Here is a 14,613-nt window from a genome sequence, read left to right as displayed (position 1 = left end):
AAAAAACCATTACAGAAAAGACTGGTGGACTTAGTAACAATGACTCTAAAAACTTCATTACTGCTCCCTCCAAACCCCCAAAAACAAAACCAAAGAAGTCGCTAAAAACTATAAACAAAGTTAAACACAGAAAAATGAGTATTCCTGCCAACTATATCCTTTGCATAGTCTTTCCGGAGGGCAGCTTAACAACAGAATTCAAAATTCAAGATGTGTTTATAAATTGGCCAGAAATTCCAAAAAATGTAACCTACAGAAATACAGAAGCAAATACACAGAGATGCAGTTTTGCTCATCATAGAAAACTGAAAACAACCAACAGTGGATTTGTTGCCAAGTAATATCAAATGTCGCTCTTTTTGCAAAGGCATAAATATTTGTGAACTGTCTTGGTTAAACCAGAGCTGGAACACTAGTGCATCCTGAGTGTCCCATAGGCATTAGAAAAGCAAACTTATTTTGCAGCTTGCTTATTTAAAGAAAGAATCTGAAAGCATCATCTCCTCTGATAACTTCCCTCATTGTAAAGATCATGATCAAACGAAGGCATACAGCTAACTGTACAGAGTAGATTCAAACCTAGGCAATCTGGGTTCAGAATCCACATATCCATTATGATCTGCTATCTGTCTAACAATGGATGATAAGGTTACTAAGTGTAACAACTTAAGACACTGATGAAATGCTAATGGTGATAGAAAAGACTACTGCTTTAAAGCAAAAGTTGGATATAATCAATTGCTGGATATCTTTGGTGTATGAATTTATAGCTTTATTAAAGTTTACAGCAGCCCATTTTATGCTCTCTTTTAAGTTCTTTGAAAATGGCATCCCATCAGTATTACTCAAATTTACTGGGTTAGAAAAGAATGTGGGATTCTCTATCATCTGCCTAGTTCACATATATGCAATGATACAATTTCAACAGGAATTCCTGTGTTTGTAGAATACTTCTGTGACATTTACAAGACTATCAAAATGAGCAATAAGCCCTTCTGAGAAAATTGGCCCACTTTTAACAAAACATATTTCTGGTTTTCTGGGTGGGTCTCACAAGAAAGTTTTCTTGCTCTTTTTCCAATCTTGTGTTATATATGACCTTTTCATTATAAGGAGATTTTATTTGTTCTTTTTAGTTTTCTGATATGTGTTTGAGGTGGAGATTGTGGAGAGTTGTTTTTTTTTTTTCCTTTAAAGCAAATCCTAGCATCAGATGTGAGATCTACACAGCTGTAAGCATTCTTCTGGGAACCAGCACTGGGGTTCCCTCAACTGCTTAATGCAATTACCTAAACCAGTCATGTAGTATTAATGTAATTTGCCCATTTCTACAGCTGAAAAGAAGTTTAAGCTTTAAAGAGTAAAAAGGAAAAACTTGCTATCCCACTATCCCTCTACCTTGGAATTAAATAACAATGACTTCACCTGGTTGTTCTCCAAATTCCTCTACCTCCTGGTTAATCATTGTCCTTAGAAATCTGGATTGAGTCACATAATAAAATGGCACTGCCATATGAGTGGACAGGTATACACACAAGAGCATTCGTATCTATCTCCACTGCACAGTAAGTGGTCTTTCTAAAATACGTAACTGATCATTCACTTCTCTGCTTAGAACCTGTAAGTGGCTCATTACTGCCTGTAAGATAAACTCTAAACTTACAAGGCCCTTTAACAGTATTTCCACTTACCTCCAGATTCTCACCTCTCACCACCGCCATCATAACAAAACTCAATCTTGCAGCTATACAATCCTCTGAGCATATCCTTCATCAGTAAGCTATCTCCCCTTCCCTTTCTGCTTAGCTAATATTTAGTTGTCCTTCAGCTCCCAGCTTAGAAATCTCTTACTTTAAATAAAAATTTCCTGGATCCTCTATCTAGGTTAGATACCACTCCAAAGTGTTCTCATAGTCCATTGTACTTGCTCCATCACAGCACTATTTAAGCAGCAATTATAATTACGACTCGTCAATATCCCTCACTGACTAAAAGATCAATAATTGCAGGAACTGAGAAAGAGATCTGTCTCATGCACCACTGTATCTCCAACATCCAGCACAGTTTCTGGCACAAGGGTGGAAACTCAGCTATATTAAAAGACTGAATGAACAAATAATTTGATAATATTCAGGGGTGTTTTGGTGAAAATGCAAGAATTCAGTTCAATTCAACAGCATTTACTGCCTAGTTCTATCAGAATCAGAAAGAACGTAAGCCAGGGTACATTCCTCAAGACATGTACAGCTGTATAAATCAGACACAGATACACACAAAAGCTGAACACCACAAAATCGAGTGTTAAGAATATAATGTAGGCTATACAGAAGAGATAAAAAATAGGATTGGGAAAGTGTCACTGAAGTAGGATCCGAGCTGAGCGTTCAGGCAAGAAAGATGGAAGGCAGAAACTACAAGGACGGAAATGTGCTAGTTCAGCAGTTCTCAAAGTGGATCTGAAGACAACCTCCATCTCTGGAGCGTCCTTAAGCTCAATGGTATTTTCGTAATAAGCCCAAGATGTTATTTGGTTTTTTAACTTTCATTCATTCTCAATTATACAAAGTAGTTTTCCAGCAGCTACATGCCATGTGATATCGGAATAGATCGGATGCACAAGTAGCTATGAGAATCCAGCTGTTTCTATTAAGTCAGACATTCAAGAGAGTTGTAAAAATGTAAAACAATGCCACTGATTAGGTTTGTGTTTTTCTGGAAACAGTTCTCTGTCCTAAAAATATGATATGTATTAATGTGTCATGGAATTACTGCTATTTTTCAGTACAATTAAAAAACATTCTAATTTTTTTAGTTTTAATTTCTAATGTGAGAAACATTGACAAGAGTCTAAAGAGCTAATGGGAACAAAAGTTGAGATTCACTGAGCAGAGAAGCTGAACTAGATGTTTCAGATGTAAAACGAGCCCAGGCATCATGTAACTTAAAAACATGTTTAACGTACAGGTACAGGCTTTCCTCTCAGTAGTTACTGTCACTTAAAACATAAAAAGGCTCCTTTTAAGTCACTCTTATCCCTTCACTTGAACACAATATATACGGTTTCATCATTTTTTTGAGTTCCCACATACAGACATTTTAACATTTCTACAATCTTCATGATTATCATTGGAGAGGGCAATGGTGACCCACTCCAGTACTCTTGCCTGGAGAATCTCATGGACAGAGGAGCCTGGTGGGCTGCAGTCCATGGGGTCGCTAGGAATCAGACATGATTGAGGGACTTCACCCTCACTTTTCACTTTCATGCATTGGAGAAGAAAATGGCAACCCACTCCAGCGTTCTTGTCTGGAGAATCCCAGGGATGGGGGAGCCTGGTGGGCTGCCGTCTATGGGGTCGCACAGAGTTGGACACGACCGACATGATTTAACAGCAGCAGCAGCATGATTATCATTTAAAATAGCTATATAATCATATCCAGTATTCTTACAAACCTCAAATACCAACTTCCATATTTGATCTGTAAAGTATTTTATAATATTACTATCCCAAAAAACTTACTTCTAGAATGCCAAGGGATCTTATTTTAAATCAAACTTGCCCAAGAGCTACTGAAACTTGGAACACAGAGATAAAAACATTTTGGCCTAGAACTTCTGGAAACCCTGAATTCAGAACTATGTCTCTCCCTGACTTTATAGGTTCTACACACTCTCAACCTTCTTCAAGAACCTGTTTCCCCTATTCCAAGTGCTACCCTGGTTCCATAAACACAGTTAAAGCTTACATTAGTGCTTCCTTCTCACCACCTGAAATGTCTTCTCTCTACCTGTCCAGAGTTTATTCTCAAAGGACCAACTTGGAAGCCAGCTCACCCACTCATGCATGATACCTACTGAGTTCAAATGAACACTGTATTTCTCTTTGAATTTCTGAAGGACTCTATGTGAACATCACTCAAAATATAAATTCTATTCGAATTACATCATTATTTTTTAAATTTCACACCTTAAACCTTAAGAAAGGTCTTGACAACGTCTCCTCTCATGGGAAAGATGGATAAAATGCTGAGGAAAATGAGGCTCAGACAGACTTCTCTGGTGGTCCACTAAGACTCCACACTCCCAATGCAGGGGGCCTGGGTTTGATCCTTGGTCAGGGAACTAGACTTCACATGCTGCAACTAAAGATCCCACATGTTGCAACTAAGACCTGGCGCAGCCAAATAAATAAATAAATTTAATATTTTAAAAAAAGAAAAGAAATAAAAGAACATGAGACTCAGATAAACAATAATCTGCTCCAGGTCACAGAGCTAGTGATTGAAAAGAGTCAGAGTTGAATGCCAAACCCCTCCATGATTTTTCTCCCATACCATTCCACACTCCCTACCTTACAATATCCTTTGTGATAATAAATACACAAGAAATCTGTAAAATTCAATGGAATCAGATTGTCTTTATTCTTAACCTCAAGGAAGCTCTAACGTAAAAAATCCAGAGGAAATAATTTCTACAACTGTATTTTTGGCAACCATGCCATCCTGTCCGTACATTTCTTCTTATGGCCAACAAAAGTAATGTGCAGCTTTCAGGAGACAGCCATCAAGACCAACATCTGCTCTCTAAGTATTAAATACCTACAACCACCATACTTTCCAATGAGTGGGTGATAAAATTAATCGTCTCTTCTGCTGTCCAAGCACCTGAGTTTACCTCCTCTAGCTCCTCCTCCAGCGTTTTCACAATTACTGTTTCAGAGCAACAGCTAACAAAAATCATCCTCAAAAAAAAACAAAAAAAATCATTCTCTACCAGGCTACAGAAAACACAGCTGAAAACTATACTTTTATATAATTTTTCAGTTTCTGATGCCACCTACTAAGCAGTTCAATTTCTGTTCCAAAGGCATTTCAAAATTATCATGGGCATTTATCCCCATTCTCCTTGTTATCCAAAATCCTGAGATCTGTACTTGAGGCCTCCTACTCTCCCTCACTCATCACACCTAGCCCACCACTCTCCACCAGAACCCCTCCTAATCTCTTACCTGCCTTACCCCAATAACCTCCTTATGGATCTCCCCACCTCCACTCCTCTCCCACAACAGTCTATTCTCCATTTGGCAGAGTGATCTCTATTTTTAAAACGACGGAATGACTACTACATTTCTGCTTAAAACGCTTTAATAGTTTCCACGACTTTTCCAATAAAATAAAAATTCTTTACCATGGAATTCCCTATGTTATCCTTCATGACCTGACAACTGTATCTTAACGTCATCACATTCTGCTCTCTCCCAGCAAACCAGACTCCAGTCATGTAAACCTTTCTTGATCACTGTGCCCATGAGACCCCCTGTCACTGCAATCTGCTCCTTTCTTTTGTTGCACTTATCAGAAGTTACATGTGAGTTATGTTGTCTCTCTCTGTATGCCCTAAACTCCATGAAGACAAGTTAAAACTGTTTTTACCACTTCATACCAAATAAAGTATTAAGTGGTAGGCACTTAACATTTTTGATTGAAGAAACTGCTTCTCTATATATTCTTAATATATATTAACATGTGTTACATATTGCTTAAATGTTAGATAAGAAAGTACAATATATAATACATCACTTCCATAGTAAAGAATTTGGCTGCTCTTTGTCCCAAGTTCCTGAGAAGACCTCTCTAAATCCCTGGATTTCCAGAGTGACTGGAGAATCTATTTTACTTATGCTGGGCCCCTCATACCACTCTTGACAGTTTATGTTAGCAAAGTGTCTTTTTTATTCATGTGGGACTCTAGAGGGTGTACACTACCAAGATGACTCAGGACGGGGGCCAGCCATGCCAGAAAGACCAAATGAGTGATTAGAGGGTTGGGATACTGGAGGCTCACTTAAATCATGTGGCCAGTGATTCAATCAAGCACGCCCATACAATGAAACCCTACTAAAAACTCCAGATACCAAAGCTCCAGTGAGCTTCGCTGGTTAACAATACCCTGGGAGTACTGACACGTCACTGGGCTGGGAAGGTGATGTATCTGACCCCACAGGAAGAAGATACACAAGCTTCATGTCTGGTACCCTCCCACATCTCAGCTTATGTCTTTTCTTTTGGCGGGTCCTCGTTTGTGTCTTTTTTTGTTGTTGTTGCTGCTACATTGAAACTCAAATTATAAGCATAGCACTTTCCTAAGTTCTGGGTCATTCCAATCAATTACTGAACTAAGAGGGTAGTGGGCACCCTGATGGCCGTTGGTCAGAAATGCAGGGGGCCAAAAAAAAAAAAAGAAATGCAGGGGGCCTGAGAGCACCTGAGAATGGTGTCTGATGTGAGGGCAATCTTTTGGGAACTGAGTCCTTAATCTGCCAGGTTAGCCTAACTCCAGGTAGTGGATGTCAGGATGGCATTATAATGATAACAAATAACAGACATCACTTCATAAATATGTGTCGAGGTTTATGCAACTGTTTTTATACACACTACTTCCTAATCTTTAGAGAATATGTCTAAGCATTACAACAATCCCACTTGACAGAATTATCATACAAATAAGAAGTTGAAGTCACACAGACAATTAAATTATTTAGGTGGAACCGAAATTCAAACTCAGCACCATTTGACTCCAAAGCCCACAATCCAGTAACTATCCTCTCCATCCTCTCATTATTAGTGATGTAAGTACAACACAAGATAACATCACAAAATTGCTACCTAAGAATTCACAGCACTCATACTGAGAGGTCACTAAAATTCAAAGTACTCTTTATAAATGTATTATTTCTTTGTAAGAATTATAAAACATTATACTTTAATACAAATTTCTTTAGCAACTGCTGCCAACTTACTTGTTTGTGTTTTAGAAACATGTTTCTGGAGAAAATCAACTATCTGAGCCAAAACCTTCTTATTACAATGTGTTGATAATTTTTCATCACACTCATAACACCTAAAAAAAAATAAATTTAAGCAAATATTATGAAAACATGTTCAGTACTTTTGCACATCAAGTAATAAAGTTAGTACTTATCCACTTTTGTCTTTAAATTAAGGGGTAAGGGAAATACATACGGTGAGGCAAGAGAAATGAGATACATCTACAGATGTAACCGGGGACAGTTCATACAGAGCCTTAGTGTTCAAATTAAGAATCTGGGTCACCTATCCTAAGCGTAATGAAGTGCCATGAGAGGTTTTTAAGCAAGGGTTGCCATGATCCAATTTACGTTTTAAAAACATCATTCTGTCTAATGTCAGATTGGATGGCATCAGGAATAGAGGGAGACCAGGGTAGATGCAGTGGCTCAAGAGAGAAATGAACAGATTTATACACTTTCAGGTACAGGCAGGAATGAACTGAACATGAAAGGGGAAAGGGAGAGCTGATGTGGGTATGTCAAGAGACTCTTGAATAGGAGAATTCTGCCCTGCCCACACTCCCAGGGACATCTGGCAAAGCTGTGAGACAGTTTCGGTTATCACAACTGGCGAAGCTACTCTTGGCACCCAGTGGTTAGAGGCCAGGGCTAACTCTGTCCCCTCATGAGACAGGCCTCTTCACAATGAAGAATTATCAACCCAAATGACAAGAGGACTAAAACTGAGAGATCCTTAAGTTTTTACAAGCTGTATATGCTTAGGCTTTCCCCTGCAGAGAACACCAAATCAGCTGACTACTGAAGAATTTACACTTTCCTCCTCTGGAATTCTAATTTAGCAAAATCAACTAGCAAGAATTTTTCTTTAATGCACGGAGAAAATGTTAAAGAAAACTAGAGGTATGACTACATTTCTTTCTTACTTAAATTTTATATTCATGGGTAATGTTAATTTTCTTATTTTACAGACCGTGTTCAGGCTTAAAAGCACAAGCTGATATAATAGCTTTAGATACCTTACCTTATAAAACTCAGATACTTTTTATAGTGGACACACGTACTAACCAAATCTAACTTACCATATGATCCATGTACTCAGATTAACTATAATACAGTGAAGCTCTGCTCTCCAACTCTTGAAATGCTTCAATGAATGCTGGCCTTCTGAGTTTTTACCACATCCCTGAAGATAAATAGAGCACTATTTGTATGACTTCCATGCAAGTTCATTTCAAATTAATCAAAACCTAAATGATCCTTAAATGGCAACCCACTCCAGTATGCTCGCCTGGGAACTCCCACAAACAAAGGAGAGTGGCAGGCTACAGTCCATGGGCTCACGAACAGTTGGACAGGACTGAGCATGCAGCAGCATGCAGCACACCCTTGATATGTTAGCTGTAACTATAGTTAAAGTAAACTGGTCTTTGTAAATGAGAATGTTAACTGATAAAGAACGAGTGAACCCCACAGGAATTAAAAGATTTAAAAAAAAAACAAATGGCTGAAATTTGGCGGGGGGGGTTTGTTTTAAACTTTTTAAAAAAGTTTCAGAAAGCAATTTAGATTCTCATTAAACTCAACTTCTTGCAGAGTGGCTAATTTACTTCTTGTCACACAGTAAAAACAGGCATGAGCCAAGTTAACTTCCAGACCACTTCTCTGATGCACAGTGGGACACCGGGCATCCTCACAGACCAGCAGTGCCCGTCCCCTGTACACACACTTCTACACCCTACAGACCTCACCCACCGCCACTGAAAACCACTGAGACTCAGACCAACCACAGCAGCCCCCGTCACCAGGTAAGTAGAGAAACAAGATTGAATTTCTGTCAACGTGCCATGAGGGGCAGTCTAAGGTATGTTCCTGGAAAAGTTCTATGTATGGGAAGGGATGTACTTTTTGCCCTCCGTCTGACCTCTGGGGATTGCTGTATGGTACATAATGCATGAAACATCTTCGACCATCCTGAAACCATGGATTGGATAGCACAGCAGAAAAATGGAAGACATCTCAGTTTTTAATGTTCTTTCCACTGAAGTAACTACCTCAGGAGTGACCCTACTTCTGGCTTTCTATATGAGATAATAAAGATAACTCTTATTGAAAAATATACATATATACTTTTAATTTTATTTAAAAATTCCCTTGTTAATGATATCAGTTGCTTCTAAGCTCTTAAGAGAAGTTACTCTGCAAAAAAAGAAAAATCACTTCTCGTAGAAAAGAAAATGAATCCCCAAAGATTTTTTTAAAAGGCTTAGATCCATTTCCTAAGTAAATACAAATAGGTAAAGGAGGGTCCACACGTGAAAACTACTGCAAGTAGGTTGGATTCCCTTTCAAAATACTTATAAACCGTGCACAATAACTTTCTGAACACAATGTACATTTTACTTTACCTTAAAACATTTCTAAGCTCAACCTTGGAGAGTTCTATCTAAACACAGAATAAATTTATCTTAAATTCTAAGCACTATCAACAGTCCAATTCAGAGCAAGCATTTAAGGAAAATATTTAAGACAAACTCCCACAGAAAAGAGACTTTTCTCACCTGAAAACCACACTTGAGGCACAACCAGATGTCAGGAGGAAGTCCTGGCTGTCCATCACAGGATCTTCTTTCTTTTAAACATTCCAAGCAAACTGACTTCAGGTTCTCAGCTACTGCTTTTTTCACATGATGCACACTGACAGCGTGACTTATGTGCTGGCAAGTGAGACCTACTGAAAGAGGCAAAACAAAATTTGAACATCAGCAAGCAAAGGTCAACAATATTAAAATACGATTAACTAAAAAGCACAAAGGTTCAAAAGACAAAGTAACTTAAGAGACTATATACTGTATGATTCCATTTATAAAATATCTGTGAAATAACATAATTATAGAGTTGGGGAACAGATTAGCGGTTGCCAGGGGCTTTTGATGGAGGGCAGTGGCATGTCTTTAAGTAAGCAGCACTCAGAGTGGCCAGAGTGTAGTCAAGTACCTTGACAGCGTTGGTTATAGAAAAGTTATACATGTTATCAAGCTACACACACACACACACATGCATGTACAACTGGTGAAACCTGAGCTAGCTCTAAGGACTGTACCCACTTCAGTTTCCCGGTTTTGATGCTGTGCGATAGAAATACAAGATATTAAATCAGAAGAGATTGGATGAAGGGTGAATAGGGGCCTCCATGCATATGCTTCGTACCTTCCTGTGAATCTAAAATTAGTTCAAAAATTAAAGTTTAACAAATAAATTAAGAAGATTATTTATTGAGCAGCTACTATGCCTCAAGCACTTTGAACATATTTTCTTTCCACTAAAATACACAAGTAAAAACTTTTCCCATGGGCTAGCTCTGCTGTGATACTATTTTCACCACTGCTGAGAGAAAGAAAAGAGAGAAACAAACAATGGCATAATTCGCAGGAACAAGAATTATCTGAACAATTCTTAATGAATATTCCCAAATAACAAATATATTTTGCAAGGCCCTTAACTATCCTTTATAACAGATTCCAAGTATGTGCACTGTGTGGAGACAAAAGGCCAAAATGAGCAAATATGTTCTTAATTCTTCAAATAACCATATTCGTTTCCCAAGGGCTCAGTACACTTCCATTTCTCCTAAATCTGAACACTTCAATTTCTCCACCTCAAATGTCCCAAATACCAAACCTACAGCTATCTGCCAAAATCAAACAACAAAGGCAGAGACTGAATACCTTGAAGAGGGAAACAGGAGTATGTACATTTCAATGCTCTCTACTTTCCTTTCTGAACATAAAGCATTCCTTTTTATCTACTGGTTAATGAGACTAAATATCACTTCCATTTCATCCTGAAGACAAAAAATGTGACAAATTAAAAGAAATAATTTCAACAAAAATAAAATGTAAATCTGATAAAAGATTAAAACTTCTGATTTTACACCAAGAGCAAATTATAAGAACAGGCATAAAAGAAGTAATTCTGAAGTCCTTTGGATGAACAGCAAGGATGCATGCCATTGAAAAAGGTCTGTTTAGAGAAAGACTGATAAAAATGACCACGTAAGACCTAGAAATGGTTTACCAAAAGTCGTCACTTTGTTTTTGAGTTTTATATTTTAAAATTCTAAGGTAAAAAACCATTCCACACACCTTGTGTTATCATCTCTAGCATAAGATGTGGCCAAGGTACAACTTAACCAGTTTCTGACTCTACAATTCAGACTTACAAAACTGAAACTGTTGATGAATTCAGAGATTAGTGAATGCAAGATAAAAAGGTTCCAGGTTCCTAAATTAAACTTACTAGTTTTTAAATGTCTCAACTGCATATACTTTTTATAAGTATAAACAAATTTAAAAGTCTGAGGTTTTTCTATAAGTCTTTAAACAGTATTTACTATCTTCTGTGAGAAGGAGAAATGTGAAAAATATCCTTCAGTTTCCTGCAATTTGTTTAATCATATAATTGTCAAATTTTCATCTGACAAACAGGTTCTCTAGAGATTCCTGAATAAAATATAAAAATGTATTAAAAACAAATAGTTGTTTCACATTCACAAATCAAAAGCAATAATCAAAATCTTCACATTTTAAAAATATTAATAACAATTTTACAAGGAGGGCTTCCAGCATGCGAATGGGGACATAAAATCAACACTTCCCCTTTCTCCTCCCCAAAACTATCCAAGGGCAGAAAGAACAGAAAACAAAAATACAAAGCTCATTCTCAGAGCAACCAGGAGATAGCTGAAGCCCAAAATCACAAATTAAACGGGAAGACTCCCACTCAAAGCAGTGGAGATCAAACAGGAGTGCGCAGAGAAGGAAGTGGGGAGAACTCCGCAGCAGTGGATTCAGAGAACCACGCGTGCTTTGCGCAAACAGAACAAAACCTACATCTCTGTGCTGCAACATCAGCGGCAGGAGCGCCCCTTTATCCAATCTTGTTTTCAGAAGAAATGAAAGAAGGGGATTTCTCATTCACTAAGTGAAAATAAAAAAGCAAGCCATAATGGCAGAAAACAGCCTTATTCCTACGGCAGTTGGAAAGAAGAGAGAACTTGGATTCTGAAAAAGCCCAGGACGAATAATCCTGGTAGTTGGAAAGATGTAAAGGCTAACTGGGCTCCAACTCAACAGTTAGGTCTCAAGAGCGCTCTGGCCCTCCTTCTTACACAAACATTCTAAAACGAACTGGCCCCGGAAAAGCAACTCTACATGAAAGAATGGGTGATCAAAGAAAATCAAAGCCTCAAGTTCTGTGCTAAGATAATAAGAAAAAGGAAGGCAGGAAAAGCAAAAATGGCAGAGCAATCACTGCCACAAGAGGAAAACACAAAAAAAGAAGTGAACACTTGAGGCTCAAGTGGCAACACAAAGGGAAGTGACCAGCAGAGTTCAGGAAAAATAAATAAAACGAAGGTAAAACCAAAAAGAAGATGAAAGAGACACTGCTGAACACACTAAAAAAAAAAATAAAAATGAAAACAGCAGACAAAAAGAAAAGGAAAACAGGAGTTTCAGAGGCTTTAAGAAAAAATGGTAACTATGGTAGACAGGCAAAAGAGAGTTATAAGAATAATCAAACCCCGAAGAACACCATATTAACAGAACAAATATTTAAAGACATAATTCAGACTTCCCTCAATACAGCAATCTGTCCTGAAATACTGTCCAAGTTAAAAACACTCAAAATGGAAGTAACAGATTAAAAACTTCTTTTTTAAATGGAGAACTGAACTGGTAAAGCCAGTAAGGAAAATCCTCAGAGGCTAAAACCCAAGGCATGAGGCCAAAGAGAAAGACAAACCAGGAAGCCCCCCCCCGAGGTCATAAGCCAACCTCACTGACTTGAGGGATTGGTTCTAACAGTCATGAGAAACACACAAGAAGAGAAGATGCCAGTTCTAAGCTACTTTATAAAATAAACAAAATCTCAGCAAAAATGCCAACAGGGTATTTTGGAAACAGACAAGCTGATTTTGAAGTAATGCAGAAAATGGTTAAAATAAAGAGCAAAGGATTTATTCATTAAAAAAGCACGTATGATTTGTCCTCTGCAACACTGTTCAGGATGCGAGACATCATAACTTACCAGCAACGTCATCTGACGAGTCTTCATCGTGAGGTATAGGAGGCCTTTTACTTCTCTTTGCTTTCTCAGGGGAAGCTTTGGATGGCTCTTTCACCCGCATCTGTTATTTACTGAAAAGATTGGGAGTTGGGGGGAAATACACATTAATCCTCAAAATTTAAAACTGTATGTATTTTACTTAATGCATATTAAAATGGAAATGACTTCAAGTTTAATGAGCCTCATAAATTAACAAAGGAGAAAGAGGGGACCATCAGCTGAAACTAAAGAAATCTTCATTACACCAGCATACAAATGCCACATTACATCTGACTTTAACCAACAGTTCCCTACATGTATGATGTCCAGGTGAATTAAAAAAAAATAAACTTTATGCCGCTTCTGACTCCTGTGCTCGCCTCACCCTTTCTCGTTTCATCAGCTAGGAAACAGTGGGAGCTGGAAAAGCCACAACAAGCCAGGGATGGATGCCAAGTGCCACACACAGAAAGTACAGCCACCCTTTCTGCACTGTATGTTTGATCCAGTTGGAAATACATTTCCAACTTTTTAAGCTCTTGCCTTTTTTGTGTGTTTTTTCCCCATTTTTTAATTATGAAAATTTTAAAACTTTCACGTAAGTTGAAACAATAGTATAATGAACACCATAGACTATCTATAGCATCCACATCTGGAACATTTTCACATCTGTTTTATCTAAATATCAATGTGCATACAGACATACCTACACATGCATGTGAGTACATCTGTTTTTGCTGAACTATTTAGAAGTTGCAGACAACATATATTCCTTAAGGAAGTTGCAGACAACATATATTCCTTAAGGAGATTCTCCTATACAGTCACATCATTATCATTTCTAAGAAAATTAAGAGTAATTCCCTAATATCCTATCTTATCATATTCTAATTTCTTCAGCTAACCTAAAACGTCTGCTTTTTTGAATAAGGATTCAATTGGTTATGTCAGTATCTTCTAATCGACAGCTGTTCTTCCCACAAGAAATGGAGAATAGTGTTTCACCTCCCTAAGACCCTGGGTTTTTTAAGAGATCAGGACAGTGCATATGAGTCACACTGGAGAGCCTCTCAAAGCGTGGATTTTGATTCAAGTCTAGCACAGGACCTGAGAGTCTGCCGGTCTAAAAAGATCCCAACAGTAAGCCACTGCTGGGGTCCACAGACTACACTTTCAACAGCAAAGTTGTATAATGTCACACAGAATTTATTTTTTTGTTCATGCTGTTATTTACCTCTAAATATATTTTAAGAAATCTCTTATATTTCATAAAAATTCAAATTCTAAAAGTTTTAGATAGAAGTTAATGCATTTTTAAAAAACCACTGGTAGCTCAGCTGGAAAAGAATCTATCTGAAATGCAAGAGACCCCAGTTCGATTCCTAGGTCAGGAAGTTCCCCTGGAGAAGGGAGAGGCTACACACTCCAGTATTCATGGGTTTCCCTGGTGGCTCAGATGGTAAAGAATCCACCTGCAATGCTAGAGACCTGGGTTCAATCCCTGGATTGGGAAGATCCCCCGCAGGAGGGCATAGCAACCCATTCCAGTATTCTTCCCTGGAGAACCCCCAAGGACAGAGTGAGTCTGGAGGGCTACAGTCCATGGGAGTCGCAAAGAGTCAGACATGACTGAGCAACTCAGCACACACATATCCTAAATCCTACCTAATATCACGCT

At 38.0% G+C, this 14,613-nt stretch overlaps 1 protein-coding gene across 8 annotated transcripts in view; it reads right to left on the bottom strand.

The window, feature by feature from the left end:
- USP45 (ubiquitin specific peptidase 45) overlaps positions 1-14,613 on the bottom strand; it is a 57,659-nt gene that overhangs the window by 39,940 nt on the left and 3,106 nt on the right. For 7 of the 8 annotated variants that reach the window (XM_065911258.1, XM_065911263.1, XM_065911264.1 and 4 more), the window contains exons 2-5: positions 12,918-13,027; positions 9,389-9,561; positions 7,910-8,013; positions 6,801-6,901 (exon numbers count right to left, since the gene is read on the bottom strand). In XM_065911258.1, coding sequence (XP_065767330.1) covers positions 6,801-6,901; positions 7,910-8,013; positions 9,389-9,561; positions 12,918-13,017 — 478 coding nt within the window. In that variant the 5' untranslated portion in view covers positions 13,018-13,027. The remainder of the gene's footprint in view (positions 1-6,800; positions 6,902-7,909; positions 8,014-9,388; positions 9,562-12,917; positions 13,028-14,613) is intronic. The other variant, XM_065911262.1, reaches the window with a different exon arrangement.

The sequence above is a fragment of the Muntiacus reevesi genome, chromosome 19, assembly GCF_963930625.1.
Source record: "Muntiacus reevesi chromosome 19, mMunRee1.1, whole genome shotgun sequence".
NCBI lineage: Eukaryota > Metazoa > Chordata > Mammalia > Artiodactyla > Cervidae > Muntiacus > Muntiacus reevesi.
The sequence above is the reverse complement of the archived record's forward strand: the minus strand, read 5'-3'. Positions and strand labels throughout refer to the sequence as shown.